Source organism: Myotis daubentonii, chromosome 12, assembly GCF_963259705.1.
Source record: "Myotis daubentonii chromosome 12, mMyoDau2.1, whole genome shotgun sequence".
Classification (NCBI taxonomy): domain Eukaryota; kingdom Metazoa; phylum Chordata; class Mammalia; order Chiroptera; family Vespertilionidae; genus Myotis; species Myotis daubentonii.
This window is the reverse complement of record NC_081851.1, coordinates 75,698,285-75,726,183: the sequence shown is the minus strand read 5'-3', so window position 1 is coordinate 75,726,183 and position 27,899 is coordinate 75,698,285. Positions and strand designations below refer to the sequence as shown.

The 27,899-nt window shown below is 47.4% G+C and overlaps 2 protein-coding genes and 1 long non-coding RNA gene across 4 annotated transcripts in view; 1 reads left to right on the top strand and 2 right to left on the bottom strand.

The window, feature by feature from the left end:
• The window catches only part of NBAS (NBAS subunit of NRZ tethering complex), a 203,367-nt gene extending 203,157 nt beyond the window's left edge, over positions 1 to 210 (bottom strand). The window contains exon 1 of the mRNA XM_059660511.1: positions 34 to 210. Within this exon, the coding sequence (XP_059516494.1) occupies positions 34 to 150 (117 nt within the window). The 5' untranslated portion in view covers positions 151 to 210. The remainder of the gene's footprint in view (positions 1 to 33) is intronic.
• Positions 211 to 3,947: 3,737 nt separating this feature from the next.
• Positions 3,948 to 12,178, bottom strand: LOC132213629 (uncharacterized). Of its 2 annotated transcripts, none has more exons than XR_009448039.1 (3): positions 11,382 to 12,178; positions 9,932 to 10,237; positions 3,948 to 4,844 (listed from the first exon to the last, which is right to left on the bottom strand). It is a non-coding gene; the product is annotated as an uncharacterized LOC132213629 (long non-coding RNA). The 2 variants fall into 2 exon arrangements; XR_009448038.1 differs by lacking the exon at positions 3,948 to 4,844 and adding an exon at positions 5,632 to 8,718.
• A 22-nt stretch (positions 12,179 to 12,200) lies between these two features.
• Positions 12,201 to 27,899, top strand: part of DDX1 (DEAD-box helicase 1) — a 31,628-nt gene continuing 15,929 nt past the window's right edge. Inside the window, exons 1-12 of the mRNA XM_059660509.1 lie at positions 12,201 to 12,327; positions 14,807 to 14,858; positions 15,160 to 15,223; positions 16,308 to 16,337; positions 16,967 to 17,063; positions 18,232 to 18,279; positions 22,568 to 22,651; positions 22,879 to 22,962; positions 23,492 to 23,568; positions 26,095 to 26,167; positions 27,414 to 27,490; positions 27,613 to 27,727. Coding sequence (XP_059516492.1) covers positions 12,312 to 12,327; positions 14,807 to 14,858; positions 15,160 to 15,223; positions 16,308 to 16,337; positions 16,967 to 17,063; positions 18,232 to 18,279; positions 22,568 to 22,651; positions 22,879 to 22,962; positions 23,492 to 23,568; positions 26,095 to 26,167; positions 27,414 to 27,490; positions 27,613 to 27,727 — 817 coding nt within the window. The 5' untranslated portion in view covers positions 12,201 to 12,311. The remainder of the gene's footprint in view (positions 12,328 to 14,806; positions 14,859 to 15,159; positions 15,224 to 16,307; positions 16,338 to 16,966; positions 17,064 to 18,231; positions 18,280 to 22,567; positions 22,652 to 22,878; positions 22,963 to 23,491; positions 23,569 to 26,094; positions 26,168 to 27,413; positions 27,491 to 27,612; positions 27,728 to 27,899) is intronic.

The following is a 27,899-nucleotide window of genomic DNA, read 5'->3' as shown; positions in this document are numbered from 1 at the left end:
AGCGGGCCCCGGGTCTAGAGGAGCCCGGTTCACCTGCACTTCTGTCTCCGGGGGCCACTCGGTGTTGACCAGCAAGTCATAGAGTATCGTCTCCTCCTCGCCCTCCGCGGCGCCTGGAGTGACAGCCGGCGCGGACTCGGAGGCCGCCATGTTGCCCGGGCCTGGCAGCGGAGGGAGCCACACTACGGCCGCCCGCGAGGGACAAGCTTCCCCGACCGCGACCGCTCTTCCTGCCGGGGGGAAGGGGCGGAGTCTACTGGCCTGAAATGTTAGGTTAACCCCGTCGTGCCTGGGAAGTACGAGGACTGTGGCTTGTCTGGGATATGACTGGATTTCTCTGCGCTCCTTGCGTCTTCATCTGCGTGCGATCAGCCAAGTCTGCACCTCTCTTCCCCCGCCAGCTTCTGTAACATGAAAATGGTAAAAAGGCCCCCCCTGAGATGCTAGCATTCCTCTATGGGTTTGTTGCCTAATACATGGAAAGATGGCAAGTAGTGTTTTTTTAAATAAGCACCCAGAAGTCAGGCGACGCCACAGATTAAGCCAATCACAGGTATCAAAGGAATGATGCTACAGAAGCTGGGAAAGGCGGTGAGGGCCAGCGGGGTCTGTGCTTAGTTTTTGCAGAGGGCAAAAAACTGGGGGATGACAAGTGTTAGGGAAAAGAATACAGAAGGTGAGGGGGATCTGGGAACCCGAGTTCAGGGAAGGTGATTGCAAATTTTAAAAATTGTCACTGTCTATCCGGAGACAGCACAGATCCCGCAGGCTCAGGGCTCAGTCCCACAAGACTGCCCACCCCCAACCGGACCCACCTCCCAACACACACACCACAGATGCCAGATGGAAACCCAGGTTACCACCTGTGCTTCTCACAAATCGACTGTAGATCAGAGATTTCCAAGACTTCCTTCGTGGGTTCCAGTGATTTGCTAGAGCAGCTCACAGAACCCCTTTTATAAAGGATATGATGAGTGGCTACATACATAGAGTCCCTTAATATCCTCAGAGTTTATAACAGTGCCTGGAACAGAGCACAGGACAAAATATATATTATTTGTTGAATAAACGAAAAACTGTCCAGAAAACCTATTTGACACATTGTATCCCGAAGAACTTCTCCCAACAGCTGTCTTTTTCTCAAATCCTCCATTGCAAACACCAGACTTCCCTCCCCATCCCACCAGGGCTGACAAGGTGCCCAGCTTCTCAGGTGGTAGGCTGTAGAACGTGAGCAGGTAGGGATGCCATTCACTGGGGAAGCAGGAGGGGTGGCCCCTGGACTGGGACATGGCCTCAGCACTGACCCTTCCCATTTCTGCACACCAAGTTCCCGGTCTCATCCTTTCTCAGATAGAAGTGGGGTTGCTTTCTGCGTCATCCATTCTCTTCATCACTGACCAGCACCATCACAGCCAGGAGGTGGCTGGCCAAACCCACCAAGGATGCTTCCTTCTTAGCTGTGAAGGGGACAATCGCAAATACACCACCGAGAGGTGTTTCTCCTCTGCCATCACCACATTATGTTAATTCCTGTGTTCATCCTCACCCTTCCCCATTTGCTACCCGATTTGTATAACAGAACAGGAACCCTAAGGCCATGCCTGCCTGACTCCTGGGAGCTTATGTTGTTGTGCTGACACTGCCACACCTGGAAAGTGACTATGCATTTAACAGGGAGAGATTCCCGGGAGGGAAATTCTACCAGAAGTGCTCTGAGCACAGGGGCAGGCTAGGAAGCCTCGTCCACTGTTTAAAACCCAGAAGAGTGCCCGGGAGGGGAAGGCCGTGCGGTGGCCAGCAAAAGGGCAGCAGGTGGTAAGAATACGCGTGCGGGAGAAGAGCTGTACTGGAGAATGCCACATGTTGGGGCTGGAAAAGAAGAGGCAGAAAAGCGATCAAGGTTCAACAGAGGTTTCAGGCAGGCTGCGTGGCTGAAGTCCAACTGCTGGCTGGTCTTACTTACACTGACTGTGCAGGTAGGGTGAGTTGTCCAAACTGAGAAACTTTTGAGAGTGAAAAAGATGATTTTAATAAGGAAAACATACCCATTTTCACAAGAAGTCATCTCGTTTTTATAAGCCTTGGATGAGGGGAAGGAAAAAAAACGGAAAAATGTTCCCATTTTTTTATATTCTCATAGCATACCAAGTATGCCTCAACGGAACTAAATTTCTACCTGATTATTTCTAATACCTGACATCTTTAAAGATCTTTGTGTGATCCGGGTGCCCCCTCCAAAAAAAAAAAAAAAAAAAAGATCTTTGTGTGTTTTTTTTCTCCTGACTCTTGCTCATGGTGGCTTGTTTCTTTATCTGAGAGAGAGAGAGAGAGAGAGAGAGAGAGAGAGAGAGAGAGAGAGAATGAGTGTGTGTACCTTGTTTGCTCGTATACTTTAAAATCCAATCTGTGAGCATTTTTCAAGCCATGGGGTTAGAGCAGGGGTGGGCAAGCTTTTTGACTCCAGGGCCACAATGGGTTCTGAAACTGGACCGGAACAAAAGCATGGATGGAGTGGTTGTGTGAACTAATATAAATTCAAAGTAAACATCATTACACAAAAGGGTACGGTCTTTTTTTTTTTTTTTTTTTTTTAGTTTTATTCATCTCAAATGGGCCGGATCCTGCTCGCAGGCCATAGTTTGCCCACGGCTGGGTTAGAGGGTCCCTTCCCACCCATAAAACTTGCCTTCACTTTCACAAGTACCTGTGAGACCACTAAGATTCTAAATTATTTCAAAAGTTACAAATGGTGCTAAGTATGGCCAGGGGTGCACCTGAGGGGGCGCAGTGAAGGATTAAAGAAGACAAGAGAATAAAGCCGGGGCTAGATGGGACGCTGCTCTCTGATGGAGAGACAGTGCCCCCACCTGCAAACCGAGTCTTTATCTTATAGCCAGATTCCACGAGGCAAAGTAAGGGCGAGATCAAGATCTTTACAATGTTCTTTCGGGTTTCGAATCTACTCAGTTACCTGCACCTAATCAAGCTTTGTTTGGGCAGCACTGGCTGCACCTCCCACAGCCCATATCCCTCAGCCACGTGGGACCACAGGTTCGGACATAAGGTCAAGCTCACAGCCACAGCCTTTGGCCATAATTGTGCTGGGAGGGCTTTGCCCACCAGGCTGGGACTTGCACGTGGCTTTGCCACGAGAGGACTGTGCCCTCTCATTAGTCCGAGGCTTGAACCTGTCCAAACGCTGTAGCCGGTCTCCACAACAAATAATGTAAATTCAGGCCCCAAACTTGCAAAAGGACCAGACTGTTTTCACAAATCTTCACAGACTTTTACATCCACTTGGATCCCAGGTGGAGCGGACAAGTCTGGTTGCTGTCTGACCCAACACCCTTCCCTTCACAGATCCCTGGCTTTGACCCTGGCCTCCCCCTCCCACCCCACCTCAGCCCTGAGATTAAATCTCCACCCCCCTCCCCCAAGCAACTGATGATGTCACTGCTTGCTTCTATGGAATCTTCTGCCTATTGCCTGGAATCAGGGTTTCCTCTACTTTCTGACAAATTCATCCATTCATTTTTTAATATATTTTTAATATATTTTTATTGATTTCAGAGAGGAAGGGAGAGGGAGAGAGAGATAGAAACATCAATGATGAGAGAGAATCATAGATTGGCTGCCTCTTGCACGCCCCCCACTGGGGATTGAGCCCTCAACCTGGACTGTGCTCTGACCAGGAATTGAACCGTGACCTCCTGATTAATAGGTCCACACTCAAAACCACTGAGCGTCCACCATCTGGGCTCATCAGTTCATTTTTAAGGTTGTGGTTTTGTTTTTACGTGTTAGCGAGTCCTCTGGGTGTCTGTGGGAGTCTTTCAGGATGTCCTGTCTGACAGATTGCCTGAAGTGAAACACCCTGAACCTCAGAGAGGGAAGCTCAAGGGGGAAGGCTTTCTCGGAACTTGGCCACAAACAGCCCTGCAGCTCCCAGGTGCGCAGGCCACACCGGCAGGTCCACGAGGCACCACAGCGGCTCCAAAGTGGCCTAGCGCCCAGGAGGAATGCACGTGTTGCCAACACGCACGAGACACCTCCGGGCTCCCCGGCAGGGGTTGGTAGGGGAGTTTACAAAAGACTGAGGCTCCTGTGTCACCAGCTGGAGCAGGACCAGTGACATGACAGTGTTTCCCGTTACAGCGATGACTACCATTCATGTCCACAGTCTGGGGTCGCCTGGGGAGTCTCAGATAACACCGATCCTTCAAAAATCCCATAGGCAGCTACAAAACCAAAATACTGTAATTCTTTGCAGACAGGGACAATGGCTTTTTAAAGCCAGGTTGCAGGTAGGCCCTGAGTCCTACAGTTGTATTGACTGCATGAATTATTCATGGTTATGTTGAGGCTATTCCAGCTTAACCCTTTTGGCTTAAAAAAGAGAGACTGCAGCTTTAAAAAAATCATTTATTTCCTCCAGCAAAATAATCGAGATTCAAGAAAATGTTCTCCCCATAAGTGGATCGTTCGTGAGCTCTGATTTTTTTCTCCTGTGGTAATGAAATTATGGCCAAGTCCTTCACTTTATCCTTGAGCTTCCTCTAATAAAAAATGACAGGGGAAACATTAACCAACAGAACAAGGACTCAGTGAAGCCGATGAGGAATTAATAATGTGTTTTGATAAGGCCAAGTACTAACTGAACATGTAGAAGCTATTAAAACATTAGGATCCGACCTCTCTGGCAAAGCTAAATTAAACACCGAGGATTAAGGACCATTTGCGGTGGAATTATGAAATGTCTCTCCACTTTAATGATGTTCGCTCCTCGGTGGAATTTCACGCAGCAAACTGTTTCCTGTTGAAGTCCTCATCATTTTCGGTTTCTGTTTAGATAAAAATGAATGCCCAATATCAAATTCTTACAGTTTTTAAAGTCTACCTTGTTATTTAAATGCAATTTTAACCCAGGAAAGACATACATTAATGATTTAAAAGGACACCTGGCAGCCAAATTAAGCCCTGAAGGAATTAACTAACTAAATAAATAAATAAATAAAAATTAAAGGCATTTAGGGAGAGACAAAAGTCTTTACCAGTCTTAAGTAACCAAGTAAGGCAGTGGTTCTCAACCTTGGCTGCACATTAGAATCACCTGGGAATCTTTTTAAAATCCTGATTTCTGGGCCTCATCCTCAGGAAATTCCGTTTCTTTGTGATGGGGTGGGGCCACGACATTAGTAACAAAGAAATAACAATTTCCGGAGGATGAGGCCCAGAAATTAGGATTTTAAAAAGATTCCCAGGTGACTGTAATGGGCAGCCACGGTTGAGAACCACTGAAATAAGAGAAAAGTATGTTGAAGTTAAATGGACCACCGTGCTAGAACCTCAGGGGTAAAACTCAACAGTGTGGCCATAAGCCCACAGGTGTGGAACGTCATTTCTTCTCCCCCCTGATCTTGACCTGTGCAGTCTTCCAGTCCTCCTCCCGCCTCCCGCGTAGACTCTCGGAGAGGCGGGAACAGGCCTTGTTCTGAACCACTTTTCGATGGCCTGGCACAGATCAATCTGTCTGCGCTTGGGTTCCCTAATCCGCGGAGCTGGGGGACGTAAGATTCTCTCCCTAACCGAACGCCAGCCAGGCTCCTCCGAGCCCCCTTCTCCCCGAGGTCTCAGTCTGGGCCCATTAGAAACTACAGATTCTCAGCACAAATGATTCTGTCCGCTCCCTGCCCCCTACATGTAAAAGATTTACATCCTGGCGTAGTTTCTGACAGCTCAGGACGTTAGGCTGGTCCTAACCACAGCCCCCCGCCCCTCCTCCAAGTCCCTGCCTGGGGAAGTTCAAGGCTCCCAAAAGAACGGACTGTTCGTTCTACCCAACACCCGACATAGGCCCCTGAGACCCTTTCTTGGAGCTGTTCATAAAAGGAGCTTACAGTTGTGAGTTCTTCTTCCATCCCTTGGAGATGGGTATGGATCGCCCACACTCGGGAGTGTCTTCCTTGAGGGCCTGAAAGCCATTCCTTTGAATGCCAAGCTCTGGAGAACTCTCAAGCACGCCCACGCCCACGCCCACGTATACCCTGTCCCACCGGCTTTTCTTCCAATGACATATGGACACTCCCCCTTCGGGTGGTGGGATCGATGATCCCCTTGAACCTGAGCAGGGCTCTGTAATTGCCTCCGTAAGAACACGGGAGGAAGTGACACCGCTGGACGTCTGAAGCTTGGTCACGTGGAGTACAACCGCCATGCTGTGGGGAAGCCCAGGCCACGTGGAGGCGCCCCAGCTAGGGTCTCGGCACAGGATCAACCGTCACCTGAGTGAAGAAACCGGCAAATGAGCCCAACCCCTCGCCTGGGAGTCTTTCAGTTGAGGTGCTAGGTATTGAGGAATAGACATAAGCCATTCCTGCTGTGCCAGGTCCACCCGCCTCCCCTCCCCCCACCGACAGAATCTATGAGCATGATACATGGATGGTTTATGCCACTGACATCTGGGGGTAATTTGTTATGTAGCCATAGTAACCGGAACATCATTGTTCAGAGCGACCCTTGCAGTGCAGCAGCTTTCCCACGTTCCCAGTCTTATTGTAACATCATCGGTACCTAAGCCCAGGCAGTATAAATTTCCATATCGAAATTAGTTTCCCCGGGCATTTTTTAAAATTCTTGACCTGCCCGGCTGGTGTGGCTCAGTGGTTGAGTGTCGACCTAGGAACTAGGAGGTCATGGTTCGATTCCTGGTCAGGGCACATGCCCTGGTTGTGGGCTTGATCCCCAGTGTGGGACATGCAGGAGGCAGCCGATCAATGATTCTCTCTCATCATGGATGTTTCTCTCTCTCTCTCTCTCCCTTCCTCTCTGAAATCAATAAAAAATATATTTAAAAAAAAATCTTGACCATCTTTATCCCCTCCCCCTTTTTAAAGTATATCACGTTGTCTTGTTTCGGTCTGCATTAAATAAAAACCCAAGCCTCTGCTAACAGGAAAAGCTGTGATCAGCCTTCACAGACGGGAAGGAGGGAGGGTGAAGCAAGGACGCTGGGGCGGAGGCTGAGAAGACAGGCCCTCGGCCTGTGTGTGATGCACAGCGAGTCTCTCCTGCAGGTCACGGGACTCGAGGGTCCTGGCAGAGCTGGGGCGGCTGCATTCAGACCACTTACTTGTCTGGCGCACAGTCTGTTCTTAAACACCGACCACCTCCAGGCCAAGTTCTCCTGTTCAGACTCCGAAGGCAGTACCATTTCCCCAAGAGCCATCAGCATCAGTCACAGGGGCTGAGGAGCGCCTCAGGGTGGCAGGGGTGGGACAGGGAGTGACATTCAGGCCCGCCGGCCAGTCAGCACCCTACTGTCAATCATGTCCCTGCCCGGCTGGCTTCTAATGAGCCCGCCACCGTGAGTGAGGTCTCTCTTTCTGTTTTACGGCCCCTCTGAAACTCATCGCGGGCTGTCCTTTGTCTCTCTCTCCCCATATATCTGGAGTGATGGGCTTTATGGCCACTTCTTGGGGGAGAGAGAATTATAGAGCTCCGGATTTATGTCTGTTTGCCGGGCCCCCTCCAGCCCACGCACTGCAAGGTGAAAGCTGGGGCAGCGCAAACGATGGCGCCCTCTCATAGATCTGGCCCAGTTGCTGACAGCTTATTTTGACAAAGGCATAAAATTCAATGACTCTGGCTCAGCCGAGAAGCTGGAGGAAATTCAGAGGGGAAAAAGAGGACGTTTAAACATGAGCCATCTCCAAACTGCTCTCTGAATCAGGTAAATTGTGAAAAATAGGCTAAGTAAGCTGAGCCAACAAATTTAATGGCAACAATAGCTGGGGTAGAAGGGACATGATTTATCCCTGAGGCCACTGTACAAAAATACCTTTCCCTGATATGGAGGGATTATCACTGGCTACATGAACAGATACTGAGCCGTCAGGGAAGACGTGGGGTGTGGGAGCCTCCAATGAGCCTTGTCTACCTGCCCTCACACCTCTGTGTATTTCCACGCTGAATGGGCATCTGTGACCAATAATATATTGCAGAAGTGACAGTGGGTGGCTTTGATGGCTAGGTCATAAAAGATATCCCTCACTCGGCTTTATTCTCAAGCTCACTTGTTTTGGTGGCCAGGGGGTAGGGCAGGGGTGCCAGCAGCCATCTCCTGAGAACCTTCCAGCAGCCCAGGATGAGGTCCCTGCTGGGAGGTCACGAGGGCCAGCTGCCTTTACCAGCTGAGCTGTCCTCAGCAGTCTCAGATGCTTGCAGTCCTGGCCAGGAGCCCAGCCACGCGGCTCCTGCACTCCCTCGCCATGCAAGTGGCAAGGGATCATGAGTGTTTGCACTCTGAGTCACTAGATTTTGAGGCGATTTGTCCTGTAGCAAGAGATAACTAATGGGGGCGTGTAATGAAGATTACCTTCAGCCAAGTGGGGCAGAAACACAGGTAAGAACCCGAAAGCCACAGTTTCGGCTAGCACAGCACTCCTGGGTGTCAGGGACTAAAGGCCCTTCTCTTGTTTCGTTCCGCTGTCCTCAGTACATGGGTCTCTTCTCATGGTCCAATATGGCTGCTCCGGCGCCAGCCGTCACATCCCTATTCCAGCCAACAGGACGGAGGAAGAGCAAGGAGGACATGCCATCTCCCTTAAGGACACTTCTGTTTACAGGCCACAGGCAAGAACGCAGGGGGATGGCCGTGCTGAGCTATCAGGGGAGGCTGGGAAAGGAAGTCTTTATTCTGGGCAGCCGTATATCCAGCTGAAAGCCAGAAATTTAAGGAAAAGGAGAAATAATTATTGGGGCAAACTAGCAGTTTGGAGATTGACATTAATCAGGATTTGCTGCAAGGTGCTAGCTGAGCTGAATAGGAATGAGACAGCAAGGGGGAAAGGGACTGTGTGCCTTTGGGATGACTGGGCCACAGAGCCCTTCCCAGGGCCTATCCTCCGTCACTGCCCTGGGCAACTGAAGGGCATATTTCTGAAGTCTGTCCTCGGAGTAGCAAGACCACATGTTCTGCAGCGAGCTATCGATAGCTTACTTGAAAATACAGAGCACAATCTTCTGGGTCCATGGATAACATAGTGAAATTACTGTGATATCCTGGGGTCCAAAAGATCCAATTGTGTAAGATGTGGGGTGATTGTGCAGTTACAGAAATACGCTGGGGGAGGGGGTACCAGGTAAGTCCCAAGCTGGGAGTTTTAACACAGGTTCAAATGTCACCTGGCTCAGCTGCACTGTGGCGCCACCTAGTGGTAGTTGTCTTCCCACCTAGCTATGTCTCTGCGTTCCTGGGACCAGGTAAAGGGGATTCCAGGGCTGTCTCCAGGTTAGCAGGTGTCCATTTAATCAACCTGTTCTGGGGAGAGTGGACCAGAAAGATACTGGACTGGGGGTACCCATACTCTATGGTTTGGTGAAAGGGTTGCCTGCTACTTCTCTGCCTGGTCTTGTCCTACCTGCCAAGGAGGATAGCCAATCACATTTTGTCCCAATTCACATTATTGAGGGCATTAGCACTCTCTCTCTCAATCTCTCTCTCTCTCTCTCATTTATATGTATTAAAGCAGTATATTAAATGAGTTAAACTGGATACATCATAAGCAGAAAACATTTCCCATTACCCTGAAACCCTCTCTCTGGGCTACTTATTTCCCTGGCCTAGATGGAGCCTCTATGTTCCAGGGCTTTTCTGGTCACTCTCAGATAGTGAAAAGTTGTCTGGTTACACTCACCCCCAGTATAGCCACATATCTGCACTTAAACAGTGCAGTGATAAAAATCCACAACTTTAACCAAAACTATAGCCTCTCCCCGTCTCTCTCCTCCCCCCCCCTCCACCCTGCAGCTTGCAATGAGGTGGAGGGTGTGGTCAGTCTTTCTCTGCCCACCCCTCTCCCACTAGCTGCTGTTTCTGAGCCCACCTGGGGCGGGGGGGGGGGACAGATGAGGTGGGGGAGATACCCACCTTCACTTGGTGCCGTGGTGATGCGCTGCTCTGCTCTCTGGCTCCATTGCACTCAAGGCTGATTCTTCCACTCAGGGGGTACTTTTGGGGATTATCTTGGAGATTCTTCTGCTGGTCTTCTCCAAGGGCCACTTACACGAGGCAGGTGATAGATGCCTGTCCTCCAGTTATAAGATGAACACAGCTGGGTTCTGGGGGGGGGGGGGGCTGTCTGCCTGCTGCATCATGGAGCTTCTCTAGGCAGCTCTCTTGGGCACATTCTGTGTGCAGAGAGCTGCAGGTCCACTCTCCAAGGCCCAGCTGGCCCTCAGAGGAGAAAGCCACGTGTTTGGAGACGTGGTCTGCTTCCCCAGCAGCCCTCCCCCCTCCCTCTGTCTCTTTTCCCGCCCAGCCACCTCGAAGTTCGCTAGCCATAGCCTCTCGTCGCATGGCTCTGCTTCCCAGACTCCAGACCAAAAGGCCCCTGAGCAGTCCCCTGGCAAACGCTTTCTCCTCTGAGGGAGGAAACACGCCCCAGTGCTTCAACGACTCTCTTCAAAAAAGCTTTTCTCTAACTTGCACCTTCAAGCCTTTTATATGTTTAAGACAGGGATTGGCTCAAGGCACAAGATCAGATTTCTGATTCCCCTTTTGCCTGTCCCCCACAATCTGTGATCTGTGCCTGTCTTTGGAATGTGGGGTACATGGCATCTTTTCAGAATAGATACATTGAATAATTTCAGGGGTTATCACTCATGTAAACTTATATGACATACAAGGAGGATATAAAACACAGTGTGAAGATGGCCCTGGAGGTGGGAAGCTGCTGGCCTGATGTATCATCCTCGGCTGTTGGAGTGTCAGGTGAATCCTGTTATATGTAACAAGAGGCCCGGTGCACGAAATTTGTGTGTGTGGGGGGGTGGCCTGTCCCTAAGCCTGGCCTGCACCCTCTCCAATCCAGGGCCCCTTGGGGCATGTCCGACTGCCTCTCACAATCTGGGACTGCTGGCTCCTAACCACTCACCTATCAGCCTGCCTGATTGCCCCTAACCCCTCTGCCTGCCTGTCTGATCACCCCTAACTGCTCCCCTACCGGCCTGATCACCCCTAACCGCCTCTGCCTCATTCCGCACCCAGGACCCAGGATTCCCTCCTCTGTACAGTCGCAGGCACCTTCCACCTGGGCCGGCTTCGACCAGGCTGGCTGCAGCCACAGGGGACCATGGGTGGGTGGCTTGTCCCTCTGCTGGGCCACAGGTGCAGCCACTGGCACCTGGGACCGCAGGGACCGCAGGGCATGCAGCTTGTCCCTCTCCTGGGCAGCTGCCTGGCTGGTCCCCATTCCTCTCTCCCCAGTGTTGAGTGTCTGAGCCGTTATGGCCTGACTCCGTGAGAGCATGATGACCATTTGCATATTACTCTTTATTATATAGATTATATAGATAATAACTGTAGAGCTGATACTTACCTATTGTTGGCATGTGCTGCTATGCACTCTTTTAGGGGCTTTGCCTACTTTATTCCATCCACATAACAATCCTACCAGATCGGTTCTACTTCTCAGGACGGGTTTACAGATGAGTGAGCTGAAGCCCAGGCACTAAGGTTACTCAGCCAGCCAATGGCAGAGCTGGAATGCAAACCCAGAAGACTGCTCCATCCGATGCCTGGTGCCCGAGGGTAGCACCCGTCTCCGTGCCCTCTGCAGCAGGCGACCGGTCGGTCACACGCAGGGACCTGCAGCCAGGCAGATGTGGCTCCCTCAGCAGCTGTGCGGCCTTCGCTAAGTCAGGCAACTTTGCTGAATCGCAGTATCCTCATCAAGGTACTCCCTGGCATAGATGTTGGGGCTGGTCAAACGTGCATGTATTTCTCCTCTCTTTCTGCAAAGGGAAAGGAGTCAAAACTTCCTGAACTTCAAGATTTCAATCAACTTTATCAAACACCCTGGCAAGGAGGCTGGGAGACCCAAGGCGTCCCTTGTTTGCGTGGAACACATGCAGGGAATGCCCGCACTCAGTGGGACTGGATTTCTGGGTACTGAGTCAGTACCTTCTGGGGAGGCCATTCACTCCCGCAAAGCGACCCTCTTCTGCCCCCTTGTGCGTGGAAATGCGGCCCTGGGGACACGAGCACGCTCCGAGCACACGGTCATTACCAGGTACATCTCCTGATGACCGCTCCGGCCAAAGACTGGGAATCCGGTCCGCGCTCGGACAAGTGGGGGGAGGGGGACGCAGGGGGAGGAGTCAGGGCTCCTTTCCTCCGCCGGAACCCTCGTCCGGGGGCTGGGTCCCCGCCCGGAACTGCAAAGCCGCAGGCCGGGCCGGAAGCGCGCGGTGCAGCGTGGCGGTGCGGAGGGAGGGATCGCGGGCCGGGCCGCGGAGGACGCGCGAAGATGGCGGCCTTCTCGGGTGCGTGTGCGGGCGGGCTGTGCGCGGGGGCCGGCGGGTGGGGGCGCGGGTGCCGGGAGCGCCGCGGGGACCGATCCGCGCGGCGCCTGCGGGCCACGGTGCAGCGAAGCGGCGCTGCGGCTCTGCGCGCTCCGGGCTGCGGGAGCGCCTGTGCGGGCGCCGGCTCCCCGGGCTCCCCGGGCCCCCTCCGCCCCCTCCTCGCAGCCGCACGGGCTGCCCCGCCCGGGGCCGGCGGCGGCGTGGCGCCAGCGGGTCCCGATCGCAGGCCTCCCGCCCGCGGACGTGGCAGCGGCGCTCGCGAGCCCGGGATGGGGCCGGGGCGGGGAGGCTCCGCTGGGAAAAGGACTCTCCGGCCTCTGTCCAGTTTTTTTCGGGTCCTTCCGAAAAGTGAACGCCCCGGCGGGAACCTGTGATTTGTCAGTGTTTGTTTAAACGCTAGCGCGTCAACACTAACGTTAGGTAGTAATCGAAGCTGGAAGGGAACGCGTTCATTCTCATACAGAGTCAGGCGTACAGTATTGGGAAATATTCATTCATTCGCTGTGTGACGCCCTCCTGTATTCCAAATAGGACTTTAAGGTCGTTTATCTAGCCTAGCACTTGCTATTTTTACCTCTTCCTTTATCATCATGCCTTTATGCATCCACCGTTTTAAGAAGCTGCACTGAGCCTGCTATACACTTAAACGTGGAAATTTACATGCAGAAGGTGCAAGTTAGGCCTGTATTTTAATGTTCTTAATCTATTAAGGTGACTTCAAATGCTGTTGTTGTTGTTGTTTTAGTTTTCTCCTATAAACACATTAGGAACTGCAGGTTTTTAGTCCTGAGTCAGGACTTCAGGTGGCTGTAGTTACATCTAACAGCAGGAGGCAAGGGGAAGTGTACTCGGTGGCGGGTATTTTTGCCCCCAGCCCACTCCTAAAACAAGGGATTGGAGCCAGGCGTGTAGAGCCGTTCCAGGTTGTCATTCTACGGGTTCACTTCTTGGGGAGTCGTGCACACCTTTCAGGGATGTCCGGGTAAAGGACTAGAAGAGTCTGATATGAAATAAGGACCTGTAGAGTTAAAGAACATGGAAATTCCCATGTTTTCCGTACGTGTTAAAAATGTGATATGTAAAGGGAAGATGGCTTATAGCAAACATGCAGGGAACGTGACCACGCGGAACAAGGAGTCTGGGATTTGCTGAGAGTCTGTTGCTGCTCACAGTATAGCAGTTTCACAAGCGGCTCCAGCTGGCAGGATGCCGCATAGGGAAGACCATCACTCTCCTTTATCCAACCCGGTTACTTTTTAGGAGAATCAGGTAGACGCTAATGGGGACAAGTCTCAGAAAGGTCTGCTTGGATACACAACTTGAACTCTTGGTTAGTTTTTCCATCTGTGCATTTTCCTGGGGAGATTGAGAATTAGGAGAGCCCTTTTGAACAAGATTTTTATACTTGCCTAGGTCAGCTATGTTTATATTTACAAGTTTACAGTATAAAATTTCAGGGTTCTATCTATTGTGTTATTTGCTGGTATGGTTCTTCTTAGCTGATGCAAAGAGAAAGCTACCCCTGCAATGGATATAGTCAATTTGTAGATTTGTTTTATGTCTTTTCACAAATAATTGCAAGAACTACAGATTTTCCAGATTGGTTATTTGGAGGGCTTGGGAATATTTGAATATTGTTAATTTTTTTATAGGAATGTGTATTTTTTGTAATTTATAATAATGAAAGCTTCATTTTTATAAATGCAGTCTTAAAATAAAAAGCACTTCCTATTTGGGAAGGAGTCGTAAGTAATCCAGCTCACTACCCTCTGCATTTCACTGAGAAATGATAAAATGAGAAAAATCTAATCAGAAATAATCCAATCTATTCACTTGGGACTGGCTTCGAAGTAGAATTATTAAATATGTGAACAGTTAACAATGTGGTTCTGCACCTGACGTTTCCCGTTACCCACGTTTCCTCCCCGGTCCTGCCTTTCCAGTTAGGCCGAGCTTTCATTCTGGCTGCCAGTGAGTGTGGGCTCTCTGAGGGTGTTCATGTGGTCCTCAAGTAGCCAGGGTGCACGATTCCACATGGTCTCCAGATGAAGCGACCAAGATGCTGGTCTAGACCCTCTCTCTACTCTAGCAGATTTCTCATTAGTCGTGGGAACACAGGGGGTTACTGTATTCCGTGGCAATTGTGCACCAGATGCCGTACATGTTACCTGTAATCTTCCTGTATCCCTACAGGGTAGGTAATACCGCCCCATTGTGTGTGGGGAAAGCAGGCCATAGCTTGTCCGAGGTTGCACTGCTAGTGAGAGCTTGGATTTGAACTCGGGTCTTTTTCCATAGCTTCCCCTCTCTCATCAGTGCCACACTCAGGAAGGGCCATGGAACTGAGCTGTGCTTCAAAGCCTTTTCTCCTCAGACAGTAACTTTTAAGAGCCACATGATTTAAGTTGATGTGGTTTTTAAAATTAATTTTTATTTTCAGAGATGGGTGTTATGCCTGAAATCGCGCAAGCTGTGGAAGAGATGGATTGGCTGTAAGTACACGAAGCTGAAATGTGCCTGCAATAGCATTGCTTTGTCATTTACTAGTTAACAGTTGGTCATGATTTTATCAGATCTTTTTGGGTGTAGTTGGGTAAGTGAAATTAAGTTTTATTGTGATTCTCTTATAGGACATTTTCTTTTTAAACTTTGATATATTTCTAGCTGAAAAGGATTGGTAGTATTTACCAAATAAAATTTCCTTAGGCTTATAATTTAGCATGCCTACATGCCTCAATTAGCTTAGGTGATTTATTTTTTTAACTAAAATTTTTCAAAATATGATTCTTTTAGTCTCCCAACTGATATCCAGGCAGAATCCATCCCACTGATCCTGGGAGGCGGCGATGTGCTTATGGTATGTTCCATAGGGTGAGGGGCTGGGAGCCGGGACACAGTCGGGGGCTGGTTGTGAACCACTGTAAGAACTCCACAGGCTTCAAGATGATATTTTCACCCAATTAATTTTATATATTTACATGCATTTAGGACACATACACTGCATTCAAAGTATTAGGTAGAGTTGTGGGGAAAAGGAAGGTAAGATGCAGCTTTTGCGCTTGAGAAGCTTAACTCCAGTATCACAGTAACACATGCACACAGGTAATTGTCATAAAAGAGAACCATGGCACCTGGATAAGCTTGCAAAGTTCTAAAGGATTTGAGTGGGGCCAGCTGTCCTCCTGGGTGAGGGGACCATGGGGACTCTTCTGGGGGCAGTGGATTTAGGACAAGGGAGGATGAAAGAGGAATGAACTCTACGTAGAGAAGAGAATGCAGGTGTAATCCCCGAGCAGTTCAGTTAGGGCAGCGGTTCTCAACCTGTGGGTCGCGACCCCTTTGGCGGTTGAACGACCCTTTCACAGGGGTCGCCTAAGACCATCCTGCATATCGGATATTTATATTACGATTCATAACAGTAGCAACAACACAGTTATGAAGTAGCAACGGAAATAATGTTATGGTTGGGTCACAACGTGAGGAACTGTATTTAAAGGGCCAGAAGGTTGAGAACCACTGAGTTAGAGGGAAGCATAAGATTTGTGTCTGGTGGGGCGGAACTTGAGATAAGACGGGAAATGCACAGTGGCTCCATTGACCTGGGCTCTTTCTCAGGTGTCACTTAAAAGAATTCGGTGTTTGTTGGCAGTGGGGATCATTGGACATTCTAAGGGGGAGTGTGTGACAAGGTTAGGCTTGTGTTTTATGAGGACTAATTTGGTAATAGAGTTCTGAGAGATTAGATACTGTTAGGACACTTTTGTAACCTAGGTTAGAATGATGAGGCCTTAGGTTTGAATGGTAGCAATGGGAAGTAGTCGCAGTTGTCTGAGGAAACCTGAGAGATCTGGAGGCACCTGAAAGGCAAGGCAGCTGGTCAGGTGAAAACGTCTCATCCGTTAAGTAGACTTCTTTAATTGACAACGTTTTTTTCCATTTAGGCTGCAGAAACAGGAAGTGGAAAAACTGGTGTAAGTAATAAAAACTTAAATTGACTTTGTAAGAGTTGATTTTTAAAGCAACTTTGTCCAGTAATTCTGACTTTGAAATATTTAATAAGGCAACCTCCTGCAGAATGTGACGAAACGGTTGCTTGCCACTGAGAGTGATAGTCTTATTGCCAACTAATTCTGAAATAACTCTGTAAGGTGTGGCTTTAAGAATATGTATAGTTTTAAACTGGTCTTGGAGCCATAGTGACATTACCTTTAGTATTTACAGTCACTTCTGAATTTTACTGTAGTGACTCTAGTAATAGAGAGATTGCAAATAGAGGTCGATTTCACATTGGCCCAGACTGGAGAATCAGTTCGTCAGAGTGGGTGGTATTTCTCCTCTTTAGTTTAGTTCGTTCTGCAGGTTCCCGTTCTTTGTTTTTGGAGCTGTCAGCTGGCTCCTGTTATCTTCGTTCAGTCAGCTGTCTGTGAGTCTTCCTGGAATTTGAGGTTTGGGCAAATTGGATGGCAATCTAAAATATGTGTAATTATTTCATCCTCCCTTGTCCTGTAATCTACATGTGTAACTTCTGTAATTTATGCTGATTAGTAAATTGGCATTGATATCTGAATGCTGATATATGGAACTGTTGTTTCTTTGATAGGCTTTCAGCATTCCAGTTATCCAGATAGTTTATGAAACTCTGAAAGACCAACAGGAAGGCAAAAAGGGGAAAACAACAATTAAAACTGGTGCTTCAGGTAATGTTTGCGTAGCAGTATTTCCCTTTTGTATAAATTAGTTATTCTCCCTGGCATGTGCAGATGTGAGGTTTGGGTGTGCATTTTTATTGTCAGTGTCTGCGTGGTGGTGTTGGCATTCGGTGCTGGAAGCAGGGATGCCAAGTGTCATTTGGAGCATAACTCATTTGTAAGTGAATTGTGAGGCAGATACGATATGAACTATTTAGACCATTGGCCTATTTAAAAATAATTTTGAGACTTGTAACAACTTTAAACCGGTGTTTATGAGAGATGGTTATAAATGAGAATGCTTCCAGAGGGTAACCAGAATGGTAATAGTTCTAATCATGTCCTATGAAGAAAAGAAACTGCATATTTAAGCACGGAGACACAAGTAAAAGAGGTAATTGTTAAACCATTGAAAGGATCTGGAGAGAAAACAATTCCTCGGTAAAGTAGGACCAGGACTAAGAGAAATAACCTGGATGAAGCTTCTGTTTAACTTCTGAGGAACTAGATTGAGCCAGCAATTGCAGTTCTCTTGAGAACCTCAAAAGAAAGTTATTTCTCCATTATTCAAGGGGTTTAAGCAAATGATAGATATAGTTTGATCAGAAATTAAGAAAAGTTGGGCTGAAAACACAGTGTTATCTATAGCTGTTATGGTCCTTTGAATATCCATATACTATGAAGGTGTTTTAGAAAAGGAAAATGCTGATCCCATTTAAGTAAGGAAAAATTTTGTGACTTTTGAATATGGCACTGAATTATTTAAGATGAAGAACTTGCTTTTTAAAAATTAATGATGAAATGATAATTAGATCTTGATATGTTAGTCAATTATTTTTATTTTGATTGAAGTCAGCTTGTTCAGTTACCAAAACTTCATTTTATCAGTGCCCTCAGTTACGACAAAGATCGATGCCATCAAATGCAAAGTGCACTGAAGCAGTGAGGAGGAAAGTTTTATCCCCAGATAGTCCAGCGATTATTATTGTGTTTCAGTGTTCAATTTCAGTGTTGCTGCTAATAAAAACAATAGTAATTTTTACTCGTACATTTAAAATGTTATGTAAAGTTGAATCTAGAGGGATTAAATTATGTAAAATATATGCTTTATTTTTGACAAAGTTTTATTTTTAATTTCATACATTTGTGGTAACTGTTGTTATATTAATTCATTTAGTGCTCAACAAATGGCAAATGAACCCATATGACAGAGGATCTGCTTTTGGTAAGTGGATAGATTTTAGCAACTCATTTATAAATCAGAAACTTGCTTGTAATAATACCTGAGAATATCAAAATTATGACATCTAGTAAATAAAGATTTAATTCACCAAGCTTTAGAATATAGTTACTACAGTTTCGCAATTTAGTACTGACATAGGAATAGACAGATAAATCAATGGAATATAATGGAAATGCATCCTACTATATATAAAATGTTAATATGTAGAAAAAATATTTAATTTTAGTGGAAAAGGGTGATTTATTCAGTAAGGGTTTCAGCACAAATGATCCATCTAGAGTAATGTGAAATTGACTTATCTCCTATTTAGGGAAAGACTTAATATATATGTGTACATATACTACATGTACAACTTAGGGTTAGGGAAATTCTCCTAACCCAAATAAGGAACTCAGAAATCATAAAAGAAAAGATATAGATCTGTTTGCTTAAAATTCTAAAAAATACATGTGGAAAAGATATTACAGGAAAAAGTCAAGAGACAAAATTAAATATGGAAAGAATACTTGCAATATTGATGAAAGATAAACAGTCCTTATAATTTTTGGTAAGAAAGAGATAAACAACCAATAAGGAAAGTGGGCACAGAATAGGAATAGGCAGTTCATAGTGGAGCCAGTCCAAATGGCAATAAACATGCCAGGATCGAGTTTACAGGATATAGGGAAATGGAAATTAAAGTTACCTGTCTGATTGGCAGTAATCCAAAAGAGTGATAACCGATATGGATTATTGCCTTTGGGAAAGCAGTTTAGCCTTGCCTGTTTAAAAAACAAAACTATATACACACACACACACACACACACACACACACATATACATATACATATACACATACATATATATATTTATTCCTGGAAGGTCTAACTCTTTGGAAGGAAAGTGGCAGTATATAGGATATACATACAACACTGTTTGGTGGAGCATTATAAGGGTTAAAACTGCCAACAAAGTGAATGCTATTGCTGAGGGATGGTTAGCAAAGCCTAGGGTGTATGGAAGGACTGTTGTGAAGCCATTATGAAGGATGAGTCAGCGCTGTGGGGTTCTCATAAGTGATCAGTGTCAAGAATAGGGTGACTTAGTTGAATTTTCACCAGGTGCTGCTAAGAAAGGCAGGATGCAGAGAAATATAGAGTGGGCATGAGAAAACATGCCAAAGCAACCAACCAAAACACCCTAACTGCTACTCTCCACCATGATACCTAATTTATATTAAAGTTTATGTCTGTATATATGCATACAGAATTTTACATATCAAAATATTAAGGATTTGCTATTGCTAAAGAACTTTAACCCTTTTCGGTCCAACCTTGAGGCTGACTCGACAGACCAGGCGCTAGGAGCAGGTCCAACGTCGAGCAATAAGAACATTAAAAAGTTCAACATTTGAGAAACCAAGATGGCGGCGTAGGTTAACGCAGGAGATCGCTGCCTCGAACAACCACTTCAGAGATATAACTAAAGGACAGAACGGACATCATCCAAAACCACAGGAAGGCTGGCTGAGTGGAAATTCTACAACTAGGAGGAAAGAGAATATCATACCCAGACTCAGAGGAGGCGCAGTGCTGAAGTGAAATACTCAGGTGTGGAGTGCGCGCGCGCGGAGCGGGCTGGCGGCGGAGGGCGCGGTTGTTGTTTTCAATCGGGAGGGAGTTTCAGACTCTGAGCTCCAGATCCGGGCGAGTCTCTGGGGACCCAGACTCAAACGGGAGAAGCGGGACTGTCTGGCTTCGGTCGGAACTCGAAGGCAGCTTTCTCTCCGAGGTTTGCAGCCATTGCTGGGACTCTGAGAGGCAGAGCCCCTGGGGAAGGAACTGAGAGCAGCCATAACTGCTCGCTCTGGCCAGCCCTGTAGATCCCCTGGGACCCGCCCCGCCCAAGCCCTGCGCAGAACCATTTGCCGGATAGCCTCAGGCAAAGGCTAGATTAGCACCGCCTTAGAGATCCAGCACAGAAGCCCTCCCACTGCAGACCCAACGGACTCTCATAGCCAGTTAGCCTGGAGGTCAACTCACCCCCGGTATTGCCGACATCAATCAAGGCTTAAAGGCAACAAGACTGCACACAAAGACCACTAGGGGGTGTACCAAGAAAGCATAAAAAATGCGGAGACAAAGAAACAGGACAAAACTGTCAATGGAGGATATTGAGTTCAGAACCACACTTTTAAGGTCTCTTAATAACTGTCTAGAAGCTGCCGATAAACTTAGTAAGGCCCTCGAAAAGACTGGTGAGACCGCCGATAAATGTTGTGAGATCCTCAAGAAATCTAATGAGACCCTCGATGTTATATTGGGGAACCAACTAGAAATTAAGCATACACGGACTGAAATAACGAATATTATACAGACTCCCGACAGCAGACCAGAGGAGCGCAAGAATCAAGTCAATGATTTGAAATGCGAGGAAGCAAAAAACATCCAACCGGAAAAGCAAAATGAAAAAAGAATCCAAAAATGCAAGGATAGTGTAAGGAGCCTCTGGGACAGCTTCAAGCGTACCAACATCAGAATTATAGGGGTGCCAGAAGATGAGAGAGAGCAAGATATTGAAAACCTATTTGAAGAAATAATGACAGAAAACTTCCCCCACCTGGTGAAAGAAATGGACTTACAGGTCCAAGAAGCGCGGAGAACCCCAAACAAAAGGAATCCAAAGAGGACCACACCAAGACACATCATAATTAAAATGCCAAGAGCAAAAGACAAAGAGAGAATCTTAAAAGCAGCAAGAGAAAGAAACCCAGTTACCTACAAGGGAATACCCATACGACTGTCAGCTGATTTCTCAACAGAAACTTTGCAGGCCAGAAGGGAATGGCAAGAAATATTCAAAGTGATGAATACCAAGAACCTACAACCACGATTACTTTATCCAGCAAAGCTATCATTCAGAATTGAAGGTCAGATAAAGAGCTTCACAGATAAGGAAAAGCTAAAGGAGTTCATCACCACCAAACCAGTATTATATGAAATGCTGAAAGGTATCCTTTAAGAAGAGGAAGAGGAAGAAAAAGGTAAAGATACAAATTATGAACAACAAATATGCATCTATCAACAAGTGAATCTAAGAATCAAGTGAATAAATAATCTGATGAACAGAATGAACTGGTGATTATAATAGAATCAGGAACATAGAAAGGGAATGGACTGACTATTCTTGGGGGGGAAAGGGGTGTGGGAGATTCGGGAAGAGACTGGACAAAAATCGTGCAGCTATGGATGAGGACAGTGGGTGGGGAGTGAGGGCGGAGGGTGGGGCGGGAACTGGGAGGAGGGGAGTTATGGGGGGGGGAAAGAGGAACAAATGTAATAATCTGAACAATAAAGATTAAAAAAAAAAAAAAAAAAAGTTCAACATTCAATCCCGTCAATTAATTTGGACCAGACTGTTTGAATTCCAAAAATAGCATTGGACTGCAAAGAGTTAAAGTTCAGTTTTACATAATGTAGTACCCATTGAATAAGAATGTATATTTTGGGTAATTCAATTTCTGCTATGTGAAGTAAAATGTACTTTTTAAAAGTTTGTTCTATATACATTCAGGTGCTGAGTATGAGTCTCAAAGAAACATGAGTTACTGTTTCTTTGTGGTACATACAAAAGCCAATTTACTTAAAGCTGTTAAGCACCAATAAGCACTGTGACTGACGGTGATGTATGATACAGGACTTCATCTTTTAGATTTCTAATATTAAGAAATACCAACTACAGGTTTGTTTATTGGAGCTTTTCCCTGCCCTCCCTTATTATGTTTTGTGGGTTAATGGATTGGGGAGCGAGCCAAACACAGTTCCTGTTGTCCTTTTAGCACTGTATTCCCTCAGGCTCTAATTTAAGCATAAGATCAAAGCAACAGGTATTTATGAGTGGGTGCTGTGTCATCCTTAGGAGCCCATTTCTTTAAGGAATTGGAGAGAACAGTTGTCTAAACACATCTGTGTTGGCGAAACAGCTGCTTTTAGTGCAAGTCAGTTTAGGTGCCCCTTTGATTCCTTTCTGACTGTTGCAGTAAAATCCTGTCCTGGGGAGAATGTCTGTAGAGGAACCAGTCCCCAACATGGCCAAGGCCCTCCAGGGGATGAATAGGGCCTGTACTCGAGGGGAAGAGGTTGCTGTCACTCAGGAATTGGCATGCCTCATTCTCTGGACCATTGCACTGAGCGAAGGCATTGCCTCATTAGTAAGATGAATGAGACTGTCTCAGAGTGCATGATTCACATCGTCTGTACTGACATGGTGTCCTGTGCTTTTCTCAATCCAGCAATTGGCTCCGATGGTCTTTGCTGTCAAAGCCGAGAAGTGAAGGAGTGGCATGGATGTAGAGCTACTAAAGGACTCACGAAAGGTATTAAACTGCATTTGTACGCCTGTAAACTTTAGAGGTAATTATTAATAAATGAACTTTCTTACCATAGCTTTATGGCAAGGATCCAGAAGACTTTTAATGTGACAGAGACCTACAGTTCTTCATTTGGGTTATACACATTATAATTGAGAAACGGTGGGAAAGTGGCCACATGGAAAATGGCCACGTGTGCAACTGATAAAACCCTAAAGCTTTTTCCCTTGTAGGGAAGCACTACTACGAAGTGTCCTGTCATGACCAGGGGCTGTGCAGAGTCGGGTGGTCCTCCATGCAGGCGTCCTTAGACCTAGGTAAGTGCTTCCAGAGGAAACTGTGTTTGTTCATATTTGAGTTGTTAACATGTGACCATACAAAGTATATGTTTTAGAGACATGGAAATAATATTTATCTGTCCCTCAAACCATTTCAAAAAAGATTTGAAGTACTAAAAAATACCCCATATAATAAAAGGCTAATATGCAAATTGTCCCCTTGACTGAGAGTTCAATCAGGGGGTGGGGTCAGCTGGCCAACTGCCCTTGGCCCCTTCCCCTAACTGGCCCCACCCCTGATTGCCCTGATTGCTCCGATTGGGGTGGGTTGGCTGGGCCTCACCCATGCACAAATTCGTGCACTGGGACTCTATATAGTAAAATTCTTCATTTTATACTCTTCATTTAACAATGTAAAATGAAGAATAGGTTAAGAATATGAGTGAAGTCAGAATAAAGTTTAGTGTATATAAATACATACCACAGTTATTGTAAATTTGTAAATCTCATTTGCAGGGCTTTTAATTTTATATCTCACCTCGTAAGTAAAGTGTTTTTTTAAACCTAGGTACTGACAAGTTTGGATTTGGCTTTGGTGGAACAGGAAAGAAATCCCATAATAAACAGTTCGATAACTATGGAGAGGTAAGTTGTTTTATTGGCTTGATCATAGCATTAGTAAGTTTTCTTGTGTGTACTTAGTAGTAGTTGGTCACTCATGGTATGACTGAGGGTATAGAAATGATTCTCAAATTCAGCTGGATTATATGAGTAAAGGGGTGGACAAGATAGGCTAATAATATCATAAGCAATCTACACTAATAAGAGAGAAAAATGGTAATTGGCATACGACGATACCCTTTTCATTGGCTAATCAGGGCTATATGCAAATTAACTGCCGACTATGATTGGCAGTTAACTGCCAACTATGATTGGCAGTTAACTGCCAACTATGATTGGCAGTTAACTGCCAACAAGATGGCAGTTAATTTGCATATATAGGCACAATGCAGGGAGGCGAAAGGGAAAGCAGGAAGAAGCCCCCTGCCACTGACAGTGATCGGAAACCCAGGGGGGAGCTAAGAGCTGGGGGGGCAGGGCAAAGGCGGCCCTGGGGCCGCCTTTGCCCTGCCCCCCAGCCATGATCGGAGAATCAGGTGCCTTTGCCACCCTGGCCAGTGATAGCAGGAAGTAGGGGTGGAGCCAGCGATGGGAGCTGGGCACGGTTGAAGCTGGCAGTCCCGGGAGCTAGGGGCCCCTTGCCTGGGCCTAAAGCAGAGCCCACGATCGCGGGGCCGCTGCAGCTGCAGGTCCCCGCTGCCCCGGCTGGACGCCTAGGCCAGAGGCGTTAGGCCTGGGCAGGGACGGAGCCTGCAACCGCGGGGAGCTGGGGGTCCCCTGCCCAGGCCTGACACCTCTGCCAGAGGCCTCAGGCCTGGTCAAGGGGCCGATCCGGTGATTGGTGATCAGAGGGTGATGAGGGTCAACTCCTCTGGCCGAGGCATCAGGCCTGGGCGGGGAGCGGAGCCGGGGATTGGGGGGATATGATGGTCCCCTTGCCCAGGCCTGAAGCCTGGGTCAGAGGCGTCAGGCTTGGGCGGGGGGTGGAGCAAGCGATCAGAGGGAGATGGGGGTCCCCTGCCCAGGCATGATTCCTGGGCCAGAGGCCTCAGGCCTGGGCGGGGGCCAGAGCCAGTGATCAGGGGGAGATGGGGGTCCCCTGTCCAAGCCTGACACCTCTGGCGGAGGCGTCAGGCCTGGGCAAGGGGCCGATCAGGTAATCAGAGGGTGATGGGGGTCTACGCCTCTGGCTGAGGCATCAGGCCTGGGCAAGGGGCAGAGCCAGTGATGGGGGGAAATGAGGGTCCCCTGCCCAGGCCTGACGCCTCTATCAGAGGCGTCAGGCCTGGGCAAGGGGCCAATCCTGCGATTGGAGGGTGATGGGGGTCAACGCCTGAGGGCTCCCAGTATGTGAGAGGGGGCAGGCTGGGCTGAGGGACACTCCCCCCACCCCACACCCAGTGCACGAATTTCGTGCACCAGGCCCCTAGTATCAACACTAATAAAAGAGAAAAATGGTAATTGGCGTACGAGCTACCCTTTTCATTGGCTAATCAGGGCTATATGCAAATTAACTGACAACTAAGATTGGCAGTTAACTGACAACTAAGATTGGCAGTTAACTGACAACTAAGATTGGCAGTTAACTGACAACAAGATGGCAGTTAATTTGCATACGTAGGCACAATGCAGGGAGGCAAAAGGGAAAGCAGGAAGAAGCCCCCTGCCACTGACAGTGATCGGAAACCCAGGGGGGAGCTAAGAGCTGGGGGGCAGGACAAAGGCGGCCCTGGGGCCGCCTTTGCCCTGCCCCCCAGCCATGATCGGAGAATCAGGTGCCTTTTCCGCCCTGGCCAGTGATAGCAGGAAGTAGGGGTGGAGCCAGTGATGGGAGCTGGGCACGGTCGAAGCTGGCAGTCCCAGGAGCTAGGGGTCCCTTGCCTGGGTCTAAAGCGAAGCCCACGATCGTGGGGCCGCTGCAGCTGCGGGTCCCCGCTGCCCGGGCCGGACGCCTAGGCCAGAGGTGTCAGGCCTGGGCAAGGGGTCAATCCTGCGATTGGAGGGTGATGGGGGTCAACGCCTGAGGGCTCCCAGTATGTGAGAGGGGGCAGGCTGGGCTGAGGGACACTCCCCCCCCCCCCACACACACACACACAGTGCACGAATTTCGTGCACCGGGCCCCTAGTAATAATAATACAAGAATAAACTCACGTACTCACAACTGTAAACCTTTTGCCTGCCCTGTATTTCCCAGAGGTGGTTCAGATTTGGACTTCAGGGAAGGAACGTTACAAAATTCACTTAGCCCCTCCAAGGCATATTACTTTGTCTTCTGTTTTTACCCCATTTTGATTTGGGCTTTGACTTACACGTTATTCTCATTTCTTAGTTGCCATCATGGTCATCTAATACACTTGCTCTGAACAGTTTAGTCATGTTGGTTCTAAAAAGCCTGTCAGATGCTTCTATTCTGTATGAAATGCTATAATAGGCCTTTTAACAACTACATTCAGGCTTCAAGGAGTTATTTTGAAACATACTTTTGATGCAGGTATATTTGAACTTTATTTATCGATTTGCTTTATTAAAAGCACTTTCTGGTTTCCTAGGAATTCACTATGCATGATACCATTGGGTGTTACCTAGATATAGATAAAGGACACGTCAAATTCTCCAAAAATGGTAAGCTTTCTATGGATTGTTGTGTTAGAGAAGGTATATTTGTGGTATTTTAAGTTCTCTCACCCTCTTCTTCAATCCTCTCTCCCTCCCTCCCTGCCTTTTTCTTCCCTTCTTTCTTTTAACAAATCTTGTTGAGCATTTGGTATGTGCCAGGCACCCTGGTAGGTGCTAGAGATTCAGCAGAAAATGGAGTAGCAAACATGTTTATGTTTGTGGGGCTTGCCTGTGGTGGGGCGAGACCGACAGATACCCAGTATGTCCAGGAGGCGCTGCCTCTTTTCCTCTTCCTCCCTCCTCCCCAGCGGTGAGGGCGCAGGAGAGGCCAACTCCGTCTAAGGGAATGCAGAGTGATAGCAGTCGGGGGAGGGGTGCTGTTTTACACAGGGTGGTCAGAGAAGGCATCTCTAATAAGCCGACATTTGGGTAGGAATCTGAATGACCAGATAGATTCCTCGGAAGAGTATTTCAGGCAGAGGGAAAAGTAAATGCAAAGGCCCTGAGATGAGCGTGTGCTTGGGTATCTGAGGGGCCAGTGGGTCTGGAGCCCACTGAGCCTGGGGGTAGGTGATAGACATTAAACCAGTGAGGTAGTGAGGCCGGCAGCTAGGGCCTTATTGGTCATCATACAGACTTTTTATTTTGAGTGAGATGGAAGCCACTAGGGTTTTGAATAGAGAATTGGCATCGTTTGATTTGGTTAACAGTGTCACTATATTGCTGTGTTGGATACAGACTGGTCTGGTAAGTGGGTGGGTTTTGGCAGTAGGCGGGAGCCAGTTGGATGAGAGCAGTGCTATTTGGGACATTGTAAGTTTGAGATACTTATCATCTGAATGGTGAAATTAAGTAAGTAGTTGCATGTGCAATTTCAGGATTAAGTAAGAGTGAAGAGGGTGGCATTAGGCAGCACAGCTCATCCACGTAGCCTGAGGGGAAGCAGGGATGCAGGTGGGATGGTGGATGGATGGTGTGAGCACGTGGGGGAGGGGGTGCTGTTTTACACAGGGCGGTCAGAGAAGGCGTTTCGATTTCTTTCCTTTTTGGTTTTTAAATTATCAATTATATTTATTTAAGTTTATCTGTATTGTTCAGAGCATTACATAAGTCCCCCTCCATGACCCTCCGCCCCACAGGCCTACCGCACTGTTGTCTGTGTCCATGGGTTATGCATATAAGCGTATAAGTTCTCTGGAAGTTTTAATTTCTTTCTTTCTTTCTTTCTTTCTTTCTTTTTTTTTTTTTTAAGGAAAAGACCTTGGTTTGGCATTTGAAATACCACCACATATGAAGAACCAAGCCCTCTTTCCTGCCTGTGTTTTGAAGGTAAGTGAGAATCCACTTAGAAAATTTTGCTGGGACCACAGCTACTTTGATCGGCATTATTGTGTATTAGCTAATTTGCTGTTAGATTAAGAATTGTCATTTTCTCCTTCATTCTCTGCTAGAACGCTGAACTAAAATTCAACTTTGGTGAAGAAGAATTTAAGTTTCCACCAAAAGACGGTTTTGTAGGTCTGTCCAAGGCGCCGGACAGCTGCGTTGTCAAATCACAGCACACAGGTATTGCACCTGGTGGAGGGGAGGGGGGGGATTTCAGGATGGGCGGCCGGTGAAAACTCCAGTAGGTAAGGCTTCTCTTAGCAAGTGAGTTACGTATGCTCCCCAGCTGGTGTAGGCACACATCTTTAACACATGAGTAAAATTAAATTTCAAAACCAAGTTCATAAACTTA